General features: G+C 30.7%; 2 protein-coding genes across 3 annotated transcripts; one reads left to right on the top strand and one right to left on the bottom strand.

Annotated features, from left to right (window-relative positions):
- Window positions 1-710: 710 nt before the first annotated feature.
- Window positions 711-4,329, bottom strand: LOC116032854. Its single transcript, XM_031275591.1, has 8 exons — window positions 4,082-4,329; window positions 3,945-3,966; window positions 2,855-2,911; window positions 2,699-2,780; window positions 1,759-1,854; window positions 1,499-1,623; window positions 1,401-1,419; window positions 711-1,224 (listed from the first exon to the last, which is right to left on the bottom strand). The coding sequence occupies exons 1-8, from the start codon at window positions 4,179-4,181 to the stop codon at window positions 964-966; spliced, it is 762 nt and encodes a 253-aa protein (XP_031131451.1). The 5' UTR covers window positions 4,182-4,329; the 3' UTR covers window positions 711-963.
- Window positions 4,330-6,727: 2,398 nt separating this feature from the next.
- LOC116033460 (zinc finger protein CONSTANS-LIKE 1-like) lies at window positions 6,728-8,637 on the top strand. 2 transcript variants are annotated; one of them, XM_031276202.1, is made up of 4 exons: window positions 6,728-7,521; window positions 7,708-7,875; window positions 7,968-8,096; window positions 8,311-8,637. In XM_031276202.1, exons 1-4 carry the CDS (start codon window positions 6,970-6,972, stop codon window positions 8,425-8,427), a joined length of 966 nt encoding a protein of 321 aa, XP_031132062.1. In that variant the 5' UTR covers window positions 6,728-6,969; the 3' UTR covers window positions 8,428-8,637. The 2 variants fall into 2 exon arrangements, with proteins under 2 accessions (XP_031132062.1, XP_031132063.1); XM_031276203.1 differs by having other exon boundaries at window positions 6,729-7,521; window positions 7,711-7,875.
- Window positions 8,638-23,537: the final 14,900 nt, after the last annotated feature.

Below are 23,537 nucleotides of genomic sequence, written 5' to 3'. Positions count from 1 at the left end.
GGTTATATCTATACTTCTATTTTTTTTTTAGTGTTACTGACTCTATTACATTGTAGTATCTGTTCATATATCTATAATTCTATTATGTCATGATACTTTATTTTCTGCAAATTATATATTATAGTTAACTTACTACATTTATGTTATAAAGTATTATATATAAAATTTAAAGTATTGATTACAATTATGTTATTACTTAATTTCTTGCAAATTGTCTATTAGTGTTTTGCTACAAAGTACTTATGCTAGTTATGTCATTACTTTAATTTCTTGTAAATTATTTATTTCAATTTTGTTGTAACACATTTTTATTAGATCTGACCCGTCTCATAGATTGAAACCCGCCGTAAGACAATTTCACAGTATACTCGTCCCTATTTTAAAAGTGAATGTAGTAAAACACCATAAAAAGTCAACACTTGAGGGTAAGTATTTTTTTTGAAAACCATAATTTCAACTTTCAAGGTTCATGAACCCTGTCAGCTGCTCTTGAAAGCCATTATATTTCAAATTGATGTTTATTAATTTTTATTTTTATTTTAAAAAAAAAAAAAAAAAAAAAAAAGAAGATATAGAAAGCCAAGTAAAATATGTGGGAACAAAAGATGGCAGAGAAGGACAATGAGATCTTATGTGGTTAATGGCAGTACGTGATGAGGCAGGAAGACCAAACGCGCATCCGCAGTGCAACCCTTGAGTACTTGGAAAGAATACTCGCAAACAATCACTGAATCACACATTAATTAGTTGTATATGTCCAGTACAAATTACAAAACCCACATAAACATGTTCGGAGATAGGAATCTACACAAAAACTCACCACCCACATTGTTCAATACATTTTTTTTTTTTTTGAGAACTTGTTCAATACATTTTAATGTTCCGAGATTGTAATCTAGATGACTTACAACTGTCTGACGACAGATATGAAGGTATATTTCCAACCCAGATTGGCCAAAATAATTACTTTGGATAGCCAGCCGGTGGATAACCAGCTGGGGGATAACCAGCAGGAGGATAGCCAGCAGGTGGATAGCCAGAAGCTGGATAACCCTGAGCTTGAGGTGGTGGTTGAGCATAAGGCTGACCATATGCTGGAGCAGGATATCCAACGTTGGGTGGGTACGGCTGATCAAGCCGCGACATTTGCTGAACTGGAGGAACTGACATCGGTTGAGGACCAAATTTCCCGTCTCTCTTGTCCATCTCAACCTTGTGTTGCGTCTACCACATTCATCAAGATTAGCATCCATGTGAGTGAACCCAGATTGAGATAGCAATTCAACAAAACTTGTACATTAAGCATCACTATTGAAGCATGAAATATAAAATAGAAAAAAATTATAACGGTCTTAGCTAATCATATATTTAAGCAGTAAACTGGGTACATCCTAGCTTACCTGCATACAGGCACAAACCCTGCAACAAAAGAAGTGCGATTAGTAAAAGGTATGTTCATATGGTACAACACAGGTAAATAAGAAGAAAAGAAGCTTACGTGCAGTAGACCATATCAGACAAGCAAGAGAGTAATTGGGACGCCTCCTGGATCTCCTCACTTCCAACAATCATTGCAATTATGGAGAATATGCAAGCAAGTTGTTGGAGACAGAACATGAAACCCTGCAAGAAGAAACCATATTTTATCAAAAGAGTATTGCATACTCACATGTATAAGGTACTGGCAATAAAGAATTGGAATGCATGTGTATTGGTGAATACACTGCTTCATGTGCAGAGAGGGGATAGAGAAAGTACAATAATGCAGTTATCACATTGTGTTGTTTGTATGTTGAACTCATCTTGCAACAAGAAGCGAGTTGAAGCCACTGAATTTCCAAAGCAAAGAAAAACCTGTAGAAGTTAAAATGAACTATATTAAGTAACAAGCATGACAAGGAAAAAAAAAAAAGAAGAAAAAAAGACAATCATTTAAGGAAACTGTAAACATCACAGTGAAGAGACAGGCTATAGAATAAGTCTGCGCCTTTTCTGTTTTCAATACGTAATATAAAGACTGCATCTTCTGAATCTGATATTAATCTAAGTTTAGTCCCTAAAACATAATATCCAGTTTACTAAACTTGAATGAAAAGATACTTATTGAATTTGCTTCAACAAGTTCTTAAGGCAACCGTGCACACTATAAATCAAACATAGAAAACCTTCCACTGCAGATGGAAATAGATGTCATAATCTAGGAGATAAGAATATTTACTAATGAATTTCACTAACTCCAAAAGATAAAACCTAGAATTTGGGTAAAAGAAGCATTATCTTGTTGACATCATTTGACAACTTCAACAGGGAGTTTATTTCTAACTTCTGCAGTTCAGGCAAATGTAACATTTACAAAATGGAACACACTGAATACACAAGAATGAGAGAATATAAAGCAGTATATTCAAGTTGCAGGATGAACATAACACGATTATCATCCCTGGACCCGTGTTTGCAGTATAAATTCTCAACTGCCCTTTTGAAATCACCTCATTGATTTCTAGGTCACAAAATAAGATTTCTTGTTATAGTATTCTGATGCTTATATTCTACTGTACTACAAGAGAGAAAAGGTATAAACAGTACACAAAATGCAGTAAGCAGCATAAAAAAAAATGCTTCCATATGACATTACAATCACAACACTAAACATAATTAATTCCAAGTTATATGAATTAGCCAGTTTAGTTTAACTTGCCTCAGTCGCAAGGCACACTTCAGGGCATTTACTTTCTCCACATCGACCACTGCAGGGCATATAACCAGCACAGCATGTATACCTAAGGCAGCAAAAAAATGGTTTATACAAGGTATGCCCATTTTAAATTTTGAAATAGAACAGAGCATCAATTACCTTGACATATCATTGTAAAGAGCTCGTTTTCGAAGCAAATATGATACACAAGGTCCACTGCAATTCAAAGCATAGCAAAGATTTTACTTTTTATTAATATTCATGAATTTAACACCAGGAAAAAAATTTAACAATTCAAAGACCATAGAACTAGATAACCTCTGTTATATGCATAAAGTAAGCAGAACTTAACATTTACCCAAAGATGGAGAACTATAGGATAAAGCCATAAACTCAAGTGCAATTTGTATGAACTTATTTACAGTTTATCTACTGATATAAGCACTTATGATGATTTTTTGAGCTTATTGAAAATTGCTTATTTTAAAAACAGCTTATTTAAGATGTTTATCCAAACTAGGCCTCAATTTATCCTTTTTATCTTCTTAATTTCTTTTATATGTGCAAAGTGCAAACCTTTCTGTAGTCAGTCTGTGCAATTCATCAACTTTCCTTTAGCAAAATGTCACACAATTTAAATCAATCAAATTTACACAAAAGTTATACAAAAGACCACTACAAATAACAACTGTCTCCATACTCACCATATATACACACCAGATAGATATTGCTGAACAATGTGTTTCTAGTATATTAACCATTTTGGAACAATTTGCATACTAGCCTAGAGTGACTGTAATCACACATGTACATTGATGTCATTCAGGTCGTTCTTCATACCAACCATACTTGATGAATTACAAATCAACTGACAGATCTACATTAAAGCATTGTTTTTCTCTATAATGTCATGCTGCCCATTCATCCAATATGTTGTATTAGATCAGCTTGGATTTTCCAGTCTAAGAAACAATATCAAACAGAAACTTAGCCAAGCATTTGAAATGTTTGGACTTCAATTACAAAATTCTGCACAACCTCTAAATCGTGATTAGGAAAGAAGTATCATCTGATCATTTTAGCGAGACAGGGGTTTTTCCGGGTCAAAGCGAGTAAGAACAAGTCAGGAAGTCCAATTACCCTATAACTGAGTTCAAATTCCAAAATCAAACTGTACAAATCCAGAACTCAAACACAGAATTACAGATCAACCACATAAATTGAGAATCAACAAAACCACATCACTTACCACCACAACGCAAAACAGCAATCTGCAAAAAAACGCCCAAAACATAAACCAGTTAAACGCGTACACATCTGTATCAACTTTCAATAGACTACACAGACATATACATATATATATACAGAGAGAGAGAGCGAGTATACAAGGAGTATCAGCTTGGATAGTGCCCATTAGATCAGTGTGCCATAGATTGCGATAGTTCTGGCGGAGCTGCATCTTGTCCATGTAATCTTGCGACGCCATTTTTCACGACGGTTGCTCTGAAACAGATACGGAAACCCACCAGATCACTTACTCCTTCTCAATTGCTATATCTTCTCCTTGAGATGAGCCAGCGAAGACGAAAGCTTCTCCAAAGCGAAGAGTCAAGGTCTTCTCGACATTCACAATTGTACAGCTTATAACCAATGAAAACTCCCGTTTGGTTGACCGCGACGAACTCAATAGTCAGCAAACCAAACGCAAAACAGTTGGCAATTGGCATTGCTGTCTTTCTTAAGTTTCAAGTTATTATTTCTTTTCTTTTTTTTTCACCTTTCAAAAAGATTGAATCTCAACTTCAAAAGTCGTATCCCAACTTGACAAAACATCTTAAAGAAGCTATTAGCATATTAGCACGAGAGTAGATCGGGGTGGTAGTCTCGTTTATGGGGTCAAATCGATACGTTCTACGAATAATTTTTGAAATTAAAATCTCATCAATCGAATCACTTTTTCGAGAAATACGAGACATCTAAGTCCTACGAGTTTAGTGCCCTCCTGTTCGATTAGCTCTCTCGCAACAAACAGAGAAACCGAGAATGAATATGTGCTTATGTGCTGCGCTTCGGGTTCTCTTTTTATAAGGACTTCTTACAGAAGCCTTAACTCGTTACCCTTGGGTCTAATTCCACGCCTTATGATGAAAGGGGAGTCGGCGTGGCGTAAAGTGAAGATTGGGGGAGTAGAGAAAATTTCCTTCTGGGGTAACTTTTGTTTAACATTTCCGGAAATACCACCTATTTATTCGTTTACCGAGTTCGGCACGAAATCATAAATAACATCTACCAATGTAAATTATGGTAACTCAGCTGAACATAAAGACTAGCACTTTACTTATTATGGATAAGGAGCCCCTCATATTGAGAAGTTGTTTCCACATTGTCATTAGTGAGTAAAACAGGCTTTACAATTTTATCCATCCCATTCATGAAATTAATAGTTTTATTTGTACTAATTACCTTGTCGTCTAATTATTATATCACTGTTACCTTTCACAAGAAAGGTTTCTGAATAATTTAATTGTTATATTTTACTACGTAACATTTAAATTTTTTTATAGTTTTAATTTTACCATTTAATTTTATCACAACTTAATATTTATTGATTTGATTGAAAATGTTCATGTTATTTTATAAAATGCGTATTGATATGGTTAAACGACCTTATCATAACCTTAACTTATTTATCTTAGCCCAGCAACAATATGGGAACAACATCTCAAAGTGAAGGGACTCCATGTGTGCAATGAGCAAAAGTCTAGTCTCTGTATTCAGTTGAATTACCATGATTTACATCCTTGATTTACATCCTCTCAGATACTTTGTCGAGTCGGGGCGTGGGAACCTTGAGGTTGGGGATTCAACCTCTTAAGAGGAAACTTACTTATCTTAGCTTCCAAACTTCATTATCTTAATGCTCTATAAATAAAATCTTCTTACTACCTTATTTTTCTCAAATTTTGTTACACTTAGTGACGATGTGTTTTTAAAAAAAAAAAAAAAAAAAAAAAAAAAAAAAAAAACAACTCATGAGACACATACTACTAAAATTAAGTGACGAACTACTTGCTTTAGGTAAGAACGTCAATTAGGATAGTTTGTTCGGTTTCAGACTAGTTTTATTGAGCTATCATACTTATTAGTTTTTTTCATTTTTGTCGGGTTTAAAAATATGGGCTCTAACCCTAAAATTTATGTTGCTGCAGACTCAACTAATTTTTTTTTTCATTTTCAAATTGACATTCTAGATTTTCAATTTAATAAGTTAGCACATTTACACTAATAAATATAAGTTTATACATCATTCAATCAATCTAAACTTTCATTTCTAAATTCCAACTAAAAATAATTAATATATTTACACTATAATATACCACGTAATAGTTATAATAATTTTTTTATTTTTCATTATTTATTTTCATAAAAAATATTCTATTTTGTAATTAATTTATTAATATTATATTTAAAATTTTAATAAAAATTATTAAAAATGAGCTTAAAAATAAACTTCCTATATATTCTATTGCACATCATCGGTGAAATAAAGAATAATTTTAAGTAGGCGGATCCCTTGTGCACACAAGCATTTGACATTGTCTACTGAGCCACTAGATTATCGTTGTTTATTCCCTCCCACATGCTTTGTCGGGCTGTACGTGAGGGTTCTTAGAGTTGGGGATTCAACCTTTTGGTAGAAGAATAGTTTTAAGTGACTTGTGTTATCGGACTAGCCCACTAAATTATTTTTAATCTAGCTAAAATTTTTTTATTTTACTAGAGCAGCTCATCAATTTCGGGCTAAGATTGACATTCTAACTTAAGGTTAAAGGTTGATAGAAATATAGAATGATATTGCCTTGGGATGGGCTTGTTTGGAAGATTAAAAGTTGGGTGGGAATTTGCAGATAATCCAAAAATTGGAGGGTTTCCGTGCAAATTGCTCTTTATATAGTGGTATTGGACTGCCCTTTGTCCTTGTTCAGCTTGTTTGAGCTTTGTGGTTAGGGAGTTCATTTTAAAATTTGCCTCTTTGTCCACACTCCATAACCAAACAGTGTGTCCACCTTTTCTGAAAGAGATACATACATATATACAAGAATATAGATACACACATACACATTGAAATAGAAATTAGTTTCTTGTCTTCTTCCTCTGCAATGGACAGAGTTCTCTAAGCTTTGTCTCTTTAGTGAAAAACATTCATTTCAACTTTCAACTGATCAATTCTTAGAGTTGTGTTTGTGTTTTCAAGTTTGGTCTTTAGGATTTCAATGTCTTCTGATCTCTTTGTATTTGACAACAATTTCTTTGACCCTTTCTCCCCTTCTTCACTCCACGATCAAGATTTCTTCCAAGAATTCTCAGATGAGTTCAATGTGAACTCAACCACAATCTTGGATCACCAAGAAAACTTCATTGCTGATGAGTCCAATAATTCATCCAGTTTGGACCAAATTGCCACTGCCCTTCTCTCCTCTTCTCCCCCAAGCCACCAGCTCGAGAGCCTCTCACTTTCCCAAACTACCCCTCTCTATGGAGACTTCTCTGCCGCCATGGATGTCAAGACAGAGGATTCTCAGCCCCAATCTTTGTACCCCTCTTTTTTGCCTCAGAGCTATGGCGAAAATGCTATGAAAATGATGCAGAGGAGCTTTAGCAGTAACTCCTTTGAGGGCAGGCCTAGTAATTTCTCCCGTTTTCAGCCCCAATTAGATACCCTCTTGGAATCGCCAAATCTCCATGCCCAAGTCCTCAGCTCCCCTGAAAACAGCAGCTTTTCTTCCGGCCAAATGAGAAGAGTTTGCAGCACCGGAGATTTGCAGGTAATTATTAGTACTATTGACTCTATTACAATGTATTATCTGTTCATAATTACTTTCTCAATCACAAAGAGTTAATACTGCCTCCATTGAGGCTCTGTGCCACTAGACCGCAAGGTCTGGGCCCTTTTCTCTTTTGTATAGTATCTCCATTTTTTCTGAAAAAAGATTGATTGGCTTTGAATGAAGAAGATGAAATCAAGGAACACTCTGTCTTCAAGCCCATTGTCAAGGGAAAGCTCATTCATGGAGGAAGCCAACTTCAAGGTGGGACGATACAGTGCCGAAGAAAGAAAAGAGAGGATTCATAGGTACAGGGCAAAGAGGAACCAGAGGAATTTCAACAAGACAATTAAGGTAAAAACAATTGTACGTCACATTTTATTTCGCTAAAATTATAGTTTGAGATGAAATGCTGAAATGCGGTTGACAATACTATATATACGCAGTATGCATGCCGGAAAACGTTAGCCGACAACCGGCCGCGCATACGTGGTCGATTTGCGCGCAACGATGAAGCCGGCGATATTCCCAAAACTGCAAATTTTAATAGATTTGAAGACGAAGATGATCTTTGGGTAATATATTCTCCTTCCAAATTTTCAATCTTTATTTTAAATTTTTTTAAAAATCTCTATCTTACGTCTATATTCTAGTCAACTTGTTACTGTTTTTTTTAATTTTATTTTTTATCTTATGACTTATGATATGAATTAATCTTATTAGATTAAATTATTAATATAATGTAAATTATTTTAAATTTTAATTTTTTAAATTAATAATGTGGTGTAGATTGAGGGAGTGCATGAAGAAGAAGAAGGGTTAGTAGGAAAAGGGCCATTTTTCAACAGCTATGGGTCGACTGCGACGTCCGCTATGCCGACGCATTATCAATATTTTAGCTATTGACGGCGGCGATGATGATACATTATTATTATTATTTATTATTTACTATTTACTATTAGAAATATTATTATTACTATAACTATAATTATTATTAGGATAATAAAAGTCTTTTTTTTTTTATTTAGTTCGCCATGATGATTTTGGCGATGCCTAATTGCCTATAGGATAGTATATGTAATTTTTTTTTTTCCTATTTGTATTTGATCTGAAGATGTAAGTAATGATCTATTTTCATCCAATAAATTAATTTATGAGCAATTTTATTTATAATTATTTGTTCGACAGCAAGTTATTCAAATTGTGAAAGTTTAAACTTTAAGCCATGCATGCATGCTGTGATTTGCTTGGAACAAATTTAAAAAGGGGACAGAAGCTTTAAACTTGTGAATGTTTTGCATAAATTTCCCGATCTATAGATCAAGTTTAGTTTCTAAATATTAAGATTGTTAAAAAACAAATAAAACTTGATAGAAGTATCAAAATCTCAAAACCTAAAATTTTGGTTATTGTTAAAGCTAGTTTTGTTACCTAATACCTATCATTTGATATTATGCCAAATTTAACTATTATTTAAACCAAGATTTAGGGAGTTTTTGGTAAATAGTTGATAGCGGTTAGCTGATTGGGTTAGTAAGTTTGACTGGTTAATAGCATTAGTTGACTGTAAAATGATGTTTGGTAAATTAGTTGATAGTTGATTACATAGAAAATGACTTTTTTGAAAAATTGCATTGAGTAACTTTTTGAATTTTAGCGTTTCGGAGTAATAAATTGTTATAAAAAGTTAATTAATCAAACATTACTTATATTAGCTAATATTGGTCAAATAAGTCAAAATTGACTGATAAATTAATTATGTTACCAAACAAGTCAAACCTTAATCCCAAACTCTTTAATACGTTACATGCATACAAGAGTCGGTCCTCCGATCTTACAAGTAGTATATTAATCACATGCTTAACAATTGCATTAAACGTTGGGTTTCTACAATGTTAATCAAACATCCAACAACAAGAGATCAAATCGACTTGCAATTTGACACCCCTATGCATCTTATGGCATATATTCTCGTGTGTACGATTATAACTTATAATAATTGGAATTAAGTTAAAAGGTAATAAAAATATATTATAATTTTCTTTCCAAAGGCCATATATAGATCGATTAAAGAAAACAAAGTAAAAGAAAAAGAAATTAAAAACTTGATGAAGTTTGACTGAATTTAATTGTGTAGTGCTTGAATATTATGATCATATATATAAATTAGCTATAATCTCCATGCTATCATTGATTCCCTAATGTTGTTATTAATTAATATGTTGATTCTCAAACTAATGTTGGTATCTTATTGGCCAGATGTCTCGCTAGATCCTTCTCTAGCTAGGAATAGGGTTTCATCAATTCATTAAAATATTATTATTAATTTTTTCTAAACAAGAATTTTCTTTTCTTTGTCTCCCCTTTTGCAATGTGCGCCAGAGTGTGTGCGGATATTTTACAATATGCAAGATTAAATGTTACGTCTGTTTTTATATAATATAATGATGATTATATTTTAATAACAATATAATTATTCTAATTTCTAAATATTGTAAATTATAAATACAGTACAGTTATTATTCAAACTTTCATTAGAGTTATATAGTCTAAATAAGTAAATATAATGTTAATTAAACAATGCTAATACGGAGTTTTCAACTCAACACAAGTTTACTCTGCCTCTTTTTACTCCTACGAGTAGAATTTACGGAGCTTGAAGAAATTGATTTTCTTCTTCTCTAATTGAAATCTTGACTTGAGTAATCTGGATTGGAGCACTTTGAAGCAGCACAAGACTCATTGAATACTAGATGTAAATTTTGAAGCTTTTGTCTCTCTTCTTTTAGAACACTGGTCGCTAGAACTTAGAATTTTTTACAAGCTTTCTTGCACTACAATTTTGAATGTAACCAGCACCTTCTGTAGTGAATGAATAGGGTATTTATAGGCAGGAGATAATAGTTTAATTAGAGGGAATATTTTTAAAAAGCCTTTGGACCAGCAGGTAGAGATCGATGGGTGATCCGGAGAGTAGGTGAGTTGTCAGACTATATAGTTGTTGAATCCTCAAAAAGCGGCTGACACCAGCTTTGCATTTAATGAAGGATCGACCTCAAAATGTGTTCCTTTGACTTTCCGTGCCTTCGAACATATTTCCTCACCTTTCAAGGTTTCGTTTTACACTCAGACAGGGCTTGAGCTTGCTTTTGTGCTCGGATAATGTTTGTAGGAGTCCTACAGAGATGTTAACTAAATTAACACCTCGAACCTTAGGTCCTCCCGGATACGATGGTTGACTTTACCAATCGTCCCTTAACTTCTCAAATGGTCTTTCTTATCACTCGGTCTTTATAATACACGAGAGGCCTAGACCCTTCCATCATTCGGTCGTTATAGCCTCTCGGTCTTGAAAGTACATCTTTGCTCTTCGAATCTTCGTCTCGGTCTAGAGATAACCATTCGGATTACTCATTTCCTTGAGCTGTTGAGAGATAACCCCTCGGGTTGCTCTCGGTTCATTGTCCTTTTTCTGAGAGAGAGTGAACCACTCGGTTACTCTATGATTCGGTACTGAGACTCACTCCTCGAGTGTTCATTTAGATGTTACATTTAAGTCACTCGGATAACCATTTAGTTAAGATTCGAATGTTGAGCAGACTAAGTCTAAGAAATAAAAGAATTAGGGGGGTCTAACTCCTAATTGGAAATTCCAGTCAAAGTGCAACTTAGAAAAATGAAAATTGAAGTCCGTACAGTTGTTTGATATTCAATGAATATTGTGATGTTTGAAAGTTGCATTTGGACCTCCAAAAAATCTGTGTTAGTGCCTTCAATATGTTCTGAAAAGGCAAAATTATGCCAATTAATTTAAATGCATACAAAATATTCCTTTCTTTATCTACCAACCTATGCTTTGTATTCTTATCTCTGTAGGCGTAATTAAGAATGTGTGTTTTAATCTCCATGGTAAATCAACAATTCAACTGTACCCAACCAAGTTAAATATATTAGGAAAAAGTGTCAAATAGGCCATTGAACTTATCGCTTTTGTGTAATTGGACCATTGAACTTAAAAAGTGTGCAATTCAACCATCAAACAAGCAAAATTTGTGCAATTGGACCATTTTTACAAAAATTTTCTGGTAAAATCCAATTATATTACTAGCATATATGTATTAAGAGTGACATTTTCTTCTACCATACTAGTTGGGAGTCAATATTGAAATGTTTTTAATTCAAATTGAATTAAAATTTTTTGTAAAAATGGTCCAATTGCACAAATTTTGCTTGTTTGATGGTTGAATTGCACATTTTTTAAGTTCAATGACCCAATTGCACAAAAGCGACAAGTTCAATGGCCTATTTGACACTTTTTCCAATATATTATCAATGGACTCAATTTTTTAAAATGCAATTGTGACGTGGCGTCTACGGTTTTCAGCATAATTAGTTGTGTTTAGACATCTACTGACTACTATATATACACTTATTACTCTGTGTGTGTCTATATATATATATATATATATATTAATATTACTTGAGAATGCAATGTGTAGTGTGTAAATTTCACTTTATGTGTAATACCACACTAGAAAGATCTTATGTGATAAGTTCGAAAGAGAAGGCATTGGTAAAAATAAACATGTAATATTTTAGTATGAGAATCATACTTCACTTACTTAGCGACCTTTTCAAGGCTACTCTATTTGTTATTTATCTCTACTTTTAAAGATGTACTTAATTCACTTCTTTTTCCCCTCATTTTGTTTTAGCATCTATTTTTCATATTATTTTTTCAAATAAAAAAATTAGATTATTTGAAATCTAATGCTAGTGATGAGTAGCAATAATATCGAAGGGTATGGGCAAGTACATTAGGTTGTGTACGTGATATCAAAATTTCATTTTGCAAATTTAGAATGATACATTTTAGACTCGAAGTTCAAAATATTTTTAAAATATTTAATTTGGACAAAAATATTTCAATTAATCGTATTTAGATATACCATAACTAAAAATATATTAGTCAATATATTCACCCAAAATTCAAAATCTAATTCAAATATTGAATTTTTATTTGGATAATTTGAATCACATCTAATCATAAGTATAGGTAAGTATCTTATATCTTAGATATGTAGATAAGAAATATAGTAGACAGATCAGATCATAGTAGGTAATTAATTAAAGTAAGAAAATATGGTATTAAGGGGGTGTTTGGTTTACAAATATGAGATTATCTTAGGTGATGATAAGATTACTTCTTTAAAAGTAATTAATGTGAGACTATGAGAATATACGATTACATTATGTATTTGGTTAACTAAGATTGTGAAGATGTAATATTAGCATATTTAGTTGAGAGTTATATTCTAAGTCTACATTATTTGTTTGATTAAGATTGCAAGAATGCATTTAATATTAACATGATTGGTTGATAGTTATATCTTAAGTTATATTAATCAAATCGTTGGAATACAATCACAAAATTACATACGCACATGTATGCTCAATTATACATGCATTTACGACCATAATATGGACTCATGACTCTTTACAAGTTAGTATATGTTTTATATTTTTTTAATTATTTTTAGTCTAAAGAATCTAAACTCTTACCACCGGAGTTCGAACTTATGACCACATATTTAAAATGGTAACCGTGATGTCATCACACCACATGGTAAGCGTCACTGAATAACCAATTTTTTTTTAAACTAATAAGCGATAACCAATAGAAAATTAAAATTTTGGTCAATTCAACTATCGTTAATGATTTCGTTCGTTTATCGATAATTATGCTCATCCGACCCTAATAATATATGTCTATTAAATATACATATATTTATTTTATATATGTATAAACATGTTATTATTAATTAGAGTGAATCCACTGATCCGTGAGACAAGCCAGGTCAATATGGAAATGTAATATTTATACTGAAAAATATAATACTAATCCAGAATAAATTATTTGTCACTTATAAGTGAAAGTGTAATATACTTTTGAGGGAAAATATAATACTTTTAGATCAAAATGTACTAGTAATATTTAGGGGATAAACAATTACTCCGTACTTACGAGGAAAAATGTGATATTGTAATATTAAAATATAATATTAGGAGTTGAAGAGTTACTTATAAGGATTTTCTCCCTAAATTTTGAACAAAACAAACTTTTCATCTATCATTGTCAAATTTTATTATATATTTCATAATATTTATATAAATACTTGTATATTTTAATTTTAACTCTTTTAATGTTTATGTCTGTATTATAATTATTTTAACAAGCTAGACCTTTGCAGTAGCAATTTGGGCGCTACAAGAAAAATCATGAATCGCAACGGAAGGTAATCCATTGTCGATCCGCGAAGCTTTTTGCGACGGAACGTATTATGCCGCGATTTTGTAACAAAATTCAATTCCGTATTGATTTTTGGCGCAGAGTGAGAAAAAAAATTCGGGAAACTTTGGCGCCCACAATTTGGTGATGAATTTGTGACGGAATTAAGTTTCATCACAACAATGACAATTGAAATGGCAACGGCCGATATTTTTGCCGCGGTTTTGCGACGAAATGCTTTCCATCACCACCTCGCGCGACGGATTATTTCTATTGCGAAATGAAATACGACAAGCATGGAGCTTACAGAATGAATTTCGTCGCGAAAATGTAAAATTTCATCGCAAAATGTCATTCAATTCGTGACGAAATTTTCTGTTACGAATTGTGATTATTCTTGTAGTGCAACTACGAACAATATCACCCTTGTTGCTATTTGCACCCCCAAATTACTATTGTGAATAACTCTTTTGCTTGATGATGTAGTATAGTACATCCAGTATAACATTATATATATATATATATATATATATATATATATATATATATATATATATATATATATATAATATTATTATTATTATTATTTTTTAAAATTTTAAAATTTTTTATTTTATGCAAGTATAATTTTAAATATTTTATTTGAATAGTTCTGTTACTATTAATTTTTGTATTCAATATTGTTATAAATTTTCAAATTAAATAGTTTTGTTTGTAGGTGTTTATTATAAATAATACTTACTAAGAATCAAATTCATTGAAAATTTGTAAGAATGTATTCAATTTAAAATGTACTCAAAAAAAAATTATTCAATTTAAAATTTTAATGACTTTTGTAGATTTTTTTAAAATAAGAAAGTTCATAAAAGCCAATGAATGTTTTTTTATATAAACTTTTATAGACTTTTACAAAGTTTACAAATGTTCAGAATGACTCTATGAAAATTACTATAAGTTTTTTAAAATTTATCATTCTAAAAGTCTACAAAAGTCATGATTGAATGCCCTCATGTTAATTTATCTTGTCTAAGGATCCATACTAAACACACTAACACTTATTCAAATCAAATCAAGCTACAAGCAAAACTTGACAAGTCAAAAACTTTTGATATGGAAACTTCCAATTTTACAAAAGTAGAAAAAATTTTGGGATAAGCGTCAAATAAACCCTCAAATTATACCCAATTCTGCAATTAAGTCCTTCAACTTCAAAAACAATTTTGGCGAAATTTCGGCGAACGAAAGCCAAATCATCGACGACCGGCGTCCGGTCGGAGAAGGCTGGTCGCCTTCTCCGGCAATGGAGATGGCGACCAACTTGGTCGCGATCTCCATCACTGGAGATGGCGACCAGTTGGTCACCTTCTGCACGGTTGATGGTTTGGCTTTTGTTCTCCGAAATTCGCTGGAGGTTCGCCGGAATTGTAGTTGACCTGCAATTACATGTCACAAATAAGTTAGATGGCTTATTTGCTCCAAAATAACAAGTTTGATGACTTAATTGGAGCTTTTTGAAATTGAATGGCCTAATTGCACAATGGGGTATAGTTTGAGGATCTATTTGACCCTTTATCCCAAAAGTTTTTAAAAGTCTATTCAACCTTCCCCTCTCGTCCCCTTCTAAACTTTTACTTGTCCGGACCAATAGATACTCATATATGTACACACACATAGAAGTACTCAAAAAAATATACACATAGAAAGAGACTAGCATCACTTTACCTGCCAAAGTCTCTTTTTTTTACTATTGGAATATATAGTTTCTTCTTCATCACCATGATTAGGTATTGTAAAGTAGTGTAATTGTTTCCCTTTGGTCAATCATTTTCCTAACATGATTGGACAGACTTTTGAACCAAAGTTGGCATATAAAAACATAACTACAAGAGCACAAGTTGTTCTCCAATTCTTTTAGCAAATTAGCTTGGTGAAAGTTGTACAACATGGGACCTTTATTTTATTTTATTTTCATTTTCCCACTAATCATGGCTTAGTCAAGGAATTTCAAAGCCTAAACCCTAGGAGACACTAGATTAATAGTTCATTAGTTCATTACATTAGTGTTTAATTTATTTGTTCTTTCAAACCTTTTTGGTGCTGTCAAATCACCGAGTGTCAATATTTTTTCATATACTTAATCTATAGTTCTACTAGTGCCCATGTCTTTCTTTTCCACTCCATACATTAAATTAAATAAAATTATAATTTGTAATTACAATTTTAAGCAATTAATATCTAAATTAAATCTAAAAACATAATATAATTCTCAATTCAAGTTATACTCCTGATTTATTTTTGCGTTTTTAGTGCTGACCTTTTTGTACATTGTATTTTTAGAGTTGTATAAATCATTTTTTTTGGGACAAAAGGGGCACCCCTACCGTTATGACTTATGTTATCTTTTCCATTATTATTAACCATATACTTTCTTATATTTTTCAATGGTAATAATATATGTAGACATCGTATATTGGAGTTATATAATAAATAAATTTGATTGTATTTAGATTTTAACTAGTAAGGATTTGCTAATTATTTTCTAAAATATAAATATCAAATTTATAAAAGTGATTACATTATTATTATTGTTGTTGTTGTTGTCGTCGTCGTCGTCGTCGTACAATAATATAAATATCTAAAATCTAAATAAAATAATTATAACAGTAAACCAATGTTATTACCCATGATGTATGTCTACATTTCTATGCTTATTGAGTTGTACTAGTTTTATACGCGCATTACGCGAATGGGTTAATGCCCAATGTTTATATTTAAATAAATATTTGAAAGTATATCAATGCAAGATTATATAGGAGAAGTTTATACATGGATAATTGAATGTATAATTATTTTTATTTAAATATCTAACTCAAAGTATATGTATCCAAAATAATATAGAAAATTTATTATAATTATTACTAAAATAAATGTTTGCAACCTTGAAAAATCGATAGTCTAAATAAATACTACTTTTAATTTGAATTTTTCTAAGTGTTCTTAATTCTCTTTTGAGTAACATTGTCATTGTCTTCATCTTTACTATTTGTTCTCTTCCTTTTTGTTGGTAGTGTGTTATTTGCAATTCGGCTATTGTTGGTAGCATAGATGACAACGTCATGATGAGATTATGATATAGGAGCTATGGACTTTCCTTTAGGTGTTCTGCTTGGGGTTCATTTGATTTAACCATTATTGTTGAATGAGTTATTGTGGATAAAGAAATTAAATCCCTAGTTTAAGAAAAAAGATTAAATAAATTAATAAAAATTTGAAATTTTAAAATATTATGTATTCTAAAGATATTAAAAGGTAGTTTCTCGCTTCAATTTGCTGGGTAATGGGTTATTTGAGTGCTTTCATTGTCAACAAATCCCCCAAGTAGTTAATATGATTATTTTCAAACTATTCTTTTTTATTTTTTCATGGTATTATTAAAGAAATACATATGTATCATTTTTTTGTGTAACTACTAATTTATTTAATTGAATAAGAGTAAAATAGAGTGATTCCGCTCCAATTTGTTGGGTTATTATTTGAGTATTCTCTTTGTCAACCAATCCCCAAGTAGTTAATATAATTAGCTTCAAATTATTTTAAATTTTCTTTTCATAGTATTAATAAAATACTTGGTAAATAAATATATAACATTATTTTGTACTATAACTTTGATATTTAATTACAAGATATTGTAAAAATAAGATAATGGACAATGTAATTAATATCAATTGATAAATTTGAATGTAAAGAATCTTTGCATGAAAGAAAATAAAGACAATATAACTAATGAAATTATTTCTTGTATTTAATTTAATTTTTTGATAATGAATAATTTTTTCAAATAAAGGTATTGTAGACACATAATTCTAAATTAAAGAAATACATATGTATCATTTTTTGTTGTAGCTACTAATTTATTTAATTTAATAAGAGTAAAATAGAGTGAGAAACTTAATTATGTCAAATTTGATTGAGATGAGGTTCAAACCTAAGACCTTTCTTATAGAAATTAATGGTTAAGTTAAAAGTTAACGGAATATTAACGGAGAAGAAAATATTTAACGGAAAACTTAACGGATAATCATTAAAGTAATGGTAAATTAGGCAATCTCTATTAATAATATTAATCTGAATTATCTTAACCATCTATTCGATTAAATAATTCATCTGAACCATACATTTGATTAAATAATTTGACCGCCATTTTTTGTACCCATTTTAGGCTTAACTCTCTTTGGCTCTTATTAGTATAGTAGATATTGCAGTAAAATTATTGTACTATTATTTTTATCAAATAAAATTATCTTACACGGTTAAACTTCTGTTAGTATGTATTAAGTGTTACCATAATTATTTACCATATTTAAAATTATTACTTTAACAATTATTAATAAACTAGTATTATAATTTTTTGAATACTAGTTTATTGACTCTATTACAATGTATACTACTGGCTACTGGGGATTGAACTTGTGGCCTCTAGGGCCACAGCTATGCCGCTTGACCACAAGACCTTTGACAAAAACTAGTATTATATAATTGTCTAGAACTTTTAATCGAATGATATAGTATGAAACTTTATATAAAAGATTTTTAGAGCGGTTCTCATTCTCATATATGTGCATGTTAATATAATTGCAATTATTCATATATATATTAGCGTTAACTAATAAAATCAATTACAATATTATATAAAGAGTTAATTTCATTTTTGTTTCTAGATTTATATGTGTCAATTCACTTTTAGTCCTTTTTTAAAGAACATCTCTCTTTGGTCTCGGTATTATTGTGGCATGACCATTTTTGGCCCTCTATAAACAAAATCGTTTAAATTTTGTAAAATACAAAAGCATTTAATTAGGTCCTCAATTATGAATTGTTTTCAAAAATATATAAATAAAAATATAGCCGGTCAATCCAATTTGTATAAAAATGACCAAAATATCCTTATATTTAAGAAAATTTCAATAATTTTGTTGACGGAGAACAAAAAAATAATCATGTCACAATAATACTAAGACCAAAGGAGATGTTTTGTAAAATTAAAGGACTAAAAGTGGACTGTCATCACCTATAAATCTACGACAAAAAATGAAACTAACTCACATATAAATAAGCAAGATTTAAAATATCACACACTCTTTTGAGTCTTTTCTAATCAAACTCGAATTTTTAAAATTAAGTAAACGTGTTAAAAGATCTTTCTTAAAACGTGAAGTGTTGGTGTAGCCAAAATAACTTATATTTCGTATAACAATAGTGTATTGTAATGTAATATATCAACTGGATGTCACAAACTTATAAAAACTTAAGCCTAATTAAGAATATAGTTTTTCTAGTTGAAACAGTAAATCTAAGTGACACATGCTTTAACTTATTAATTTCCCCAACCTAATGATGACCATTGGTTGTCAACTATAGAAAATACAACGCATATATATATATTTTGTTGCATGTAATTATTAGCCATTGAAATTTAGGCCCCAATAAAAGTTCTAGCAGTATTAGTGTGAACACTAAGACAATGATCTCTATTTTTATTTAAGAAATATAATTTGTACACATTTTATATATACGAACATAAATGAATTTAACGCCTATCGAAGACGAACATGAGCAGCTTACTAAAAATTATATTCATAATTAACACCCTACCTACATTGTATTTTTAAAAATTTATATTCTTTAACATGATGAATAATCATTAATTACGGAGTACTAATTAGTGAGTGATATGAGACCCTAAGCATTTTCCATAATAATGTAATGAGTTAATATTTACTCTCTCTGTCCTATTTTGTCTGTTTACTATTTATTGATCAAATTAATTCTTTTTTTATTGCTCATTTTTCTTTAGTAATTTTTAATTATTTTTAAATTTCATTTTTTGTGTTTAATAATACTTTTAATGTAGTTTCTAAATATATAAATTTTATATATTAATACTAAATTTAATATTATGAAAAATTGAATTAAAAATAAATTCAATCAACCCTCGTTAATTAAACCTGACAAACAAAATGGGGAATAGAGGTAGTAAATTTTTTGTTCAAAACTGATCTCATACATTAACCTCATATTAACCAATTTTAAAAGGAATTAGATTTCTAGAGATGTAAAATAAAATAAATAAATAAATAAAGATTAAAAATTATTTACAGATATTCACATTACTTAATTAAAGAAATCTCACATAATCACATTCTTGTGAACCAAATAAAAATATATACCATTCCAATATGCAAAAAAATAAAATAAAAATAAAAAATTGGGTGTACAACTCAAGTAGTACAAACGTAATCTGTAAAGCCATCTGATTGAGCATTATTCATTTGCATTATATTATTCAATAAAAATGGCAAAAGATATGATTTCTAGGTATTAGGCAAAGCATAAATCTCACTACTTAATGGATGGAGATAGCAAGAACCCTTGGAAAGTTAAAAGCTAAGCATCATCTTTACAAACAACAAACCTTTATACTCACAGTTGCCACTAGTCACCTCCCTATGAAATGACTTACTATCTCTCTTTTATCAAAAGTATTAGCTTCAAATGGAAACAAATTCCAACAAAACCCTTTTTTCCCTAAATTAACAATTTGGCCTTACTTTCTTATTTTTTTTTATTAAGTTAAACGCATATTATTTCATCTAAAATTATAATTAGTAACAATATATACCTTTGTTTTCTTATACCTACGTAGTAACCAGCATTATGTTTTGATGCAAGAATGTTAGATTTACTCTCTAAACCTCCACATAATAATAATAATATCATACACATTAATGATTTTGAAATGAGAAAACATAATATATACTTCATATTAAAAACTTAGAGAATTGACATCTTAAAATTAGTATTCTAAATTTAGAGGTTGTTTGGTTGACATGAATTCCAATTCAACTAAAATGTAATTTAGCGGAGCTAGAAACTACAGTGTTTGGTTGGTCCCTCTATTTGTGGAATTGTAATTTGTTAGTACGTAAATAAATTAAATTAATATAATTATATTCATTTAATTATAATATTAGTTTAATTAATTTTAGTACGTACTTGATTAATTTATTATTGGCATATGTTGTATTTAAAATGTGGGAGCTATTTTTGTGGAGTGATTGATCATGTTTCTGAAATAATTCAACAAAATGAGTGAATGAGAGAATTTCTCTTCACTTTTCCAAGGAGTTATGCGTGAGTGTCTAGAGACATGGGATTAACTCCCTATTTACATATTTACATGGTGAAGACATGAGATTAACTCCCCAGTCCTTATACTATGGACCATGGTTCACAGTGCATTGTGGACCATGGGTCATGGTTGATACTGCAGTTGTGTTGAAAGGATATTGTAGTTGTATTGAAAGGATACTGCAGTTGTGTTGAAAAGGAACTGCAGTTGTGCGGAATAGAGGCCGTGTCATTCATCTGGAACTGCAGTTGTGTTGAACGGATACTGCAGTTGTGTTGAAAAGATACTACAGTTGTATTGAACAGATACTATAGTTGTGTTGAACCGATGAACGGCCTCTGTTCCGTGCAACAACAGTTTCTTTCAACACAACTGCAGTATCTTTTCAACACAAATGCAGTATCCATTCAACACAACTGCAGTATCAGTTATGATCATGGTCCACAATGCATTGTGAACCATGATCCACGATATAATTTGCGTTAACTCCCTATTTACATGGTGAAAACATGGAATTAGTTTTCCTATTTTTAAGTATCCAAGACCCTATAAATAGGGAACTATGTAATGAAGAAAGAGTGAAGTTTTTAAAAAGGGAAAAATAGTAATATTATGTTGGTAGGTGCTACAAGAGATTATTTGGTAGGTGCTGCAGGGAAACTTCAAAACAAGGAAAGACTGGTGTACTATCTAGAGAAGTCAGCTCTACTTTATATTAGTACAAGATGTTTTAAAATCCAGATTGGTTACAGTTTGTTTAATTAGCAAAATTAGTTCAAACTGTACTTGTAAACTTTTTCATAGAGTTATTTTATGAGTTAGTGTTTAAATAGGTGGTAGACCTAGTTTTGTAATTCGTTGAACCTTGTAATTGTAAAAATCAACGGGTTGATCTTAAGTGAAAATGTTTTTGGGCGTGGCCCCGCAGATTAGGAGGTGTTCTCCAACTGCGTTATCAAATTCAATTGTGTACTTATTTTGGCGCTTCTTTTGTTGCTTCATATTGTGTTACATATCTGCATTACATAATTTCACAATTCATGTATCCCTTAGGATTCTAGGAATTGGAATTCAAAGCATCTTGGAAAGGAAAAAAAATGACTAATTAAATTGTCCATTATTATTATTATTATTATTATTATCATTATTATCATTATTATCATTATTATAATATTACACAAGAACATTTTAGACTTTATATCACTTCTTCCCTTTTGATTCTCAATAATTCTATTCCTCCTTACCAAACAAAGTAATTTGAATTCCTACTTTATTCCTACCTTACTCTTTTATCACGAATTACAATTCTTTTTCTTCCTAATTCTTTCCTTCCAACCAAATGCCATGTTATGTCACTGGAGTTCAAATTTTGGACATCATAATGCAATTTCATCATCAATAATGGTAAATGGGACAATTTTAACCAAGTTTGTCATATAATTAACTTGGTAAGCATAAGGTTCTAAATTTTATTCCCTAAATGTCATGGGTGGCTAAGTACTAAAAGGTCTTGAATTCGATTCTTGTCAATACTTTCTTGGGCAAGTATGTTGCATATGGTCTTCTTAGTACGATTTATTTTACTTATGAGTGACTGAGTAGTTGAAGATCTTAAGTTTTATTCTTGTCCATACTCTCTTAGTCAAATATGTTGTGCATGGTCTTCCTAATACGATTTACTTTACTTATCGCATGTGATTTGTAGACTAAAATTAATCATCAAATAGTAACTACATGTTTCTGTACGTATCCAAAGTTTTGACCATTATTTCACAAAAAGCAACCAACAAAAACGTATATATTAACCCTTCGTCCTTTTTATGACACCTATGAACAAAAAATCACCTTTGGAGATAAAAATGGTAGTGAATAAAGAAACAATAAGCATCTTTTAAGAACCACAAAAGGAGATACAAAGACCGAATCTCAAGGTACAGTGCTTCCTTTACGACTCCATGCCTGTCATTATTCTATTTCTTTAGTATTTTTTTTCCACTTAATCTTCTTAATTTATCATCAATAACTCATCATCGACAGTTATTTTTTGTTTTATTCGAAACAATAATTACAATGCTAATTATAAATTTTTAGAATTTTTTACTGCTATTATACTCATGTATATTAATTTTTGTTATATACCGGGATGCTATAAACATTAGGGTTAACACCATATAAGATTGTCCGAATATAGTGATTTTGCTACATTTAATCCTAAACTTTTAAATTGACCACTTGTGATCTTTCGATTTTAAATCCGTGGTCTAAGTTAACCATCCATTGTCCTTCAATTATCAAATTTTAACCAGACATGATATGATCTTTCAAAGAGGATCATAACTAGTTAAATTTTGAAAGTTGAAGGAACATGTGTGGTTAATTTGGAACACAAATGGTAACAATTTGAATGTTGAAGGACCGCAGATGGTTAATTTGAAAGTTTAGGACTAAACGTGACAAAATTACTATACTTGGAGGACTTCATATGACATTAACTCATAAACATTTAAAAAAAAAAAAACAACTCATAAACATTAGTAT

Source organism: Ipomoea triloba, chromosome 10 (assembly GCF_003576645.1).
Source record: "Ipomoea triloba cultivar NCNSP0323 chromosome 10, ASM357664v1".
NCBI classification, from domain to species: domain Eukaryota; kingdom Viridiplantae; phylum Streptophyta; class Magnoliopsida; order Solanales; family Convolvulaceae; genus Ipomoea; species Ipomoea triloba.
The sequence above is the reverse complement of the archived record's forward strand: the minus strand, read 5'-3'. Positions and strand labels throughout refer to the sequence as shown.

What these genes read in the sequence shown, in the direction of transcription:
- LOC116032854 (XM_031275591.1), bottom strand. Translation starts at nt 4,181, where the DNA reads ATGGCGTCGCAAGATTACATGGACAAGATGCAGCTCCGCCAGAACTAT. An exon ending in CTTTACAATGATATGTCAAG is followed by an intron (nt 2,781 to 2,854) that starts GTAATTGATGCT and finishes TTGCTGCCTTAG; the next exon opens with GTATACATGCTGTGCTGGTT. An exon ending in AAGTGTGCCTTGCGACTGAG is followed by an intron (nt 1,855 to 2,698) that starts GCAAGTTAAACT and finishes TAACTTCTACAG; the next exon opens with GTTTTTCTTTGCTTTGGAAA.
- LOC116033460 (XM_031276202.1), top strand. Translation starts at nt 6,970, where the DNA reads ATGTCTTCTGATCTCTTTGTATTTGACAACAATTTCTTTGACCCTTTC. An exon ending in ATTTCAACAAGACAATTAAG is followed by an intron (nt 7,876 to 7,967) that starts GTAAAAACAATT and finishes ATATATACGCAG; the next exon opens with TATGCATGCCGGAAAACGTT. An exon ending in AAGACGAAGATGATCTTTGG is followed by an intron (nt 8,097 to 8,310) that starts GTAATATATTCT and finishes AATGTGGTGTAG; the next exon opens with ATTGAGGGAGTGCATGAAGA.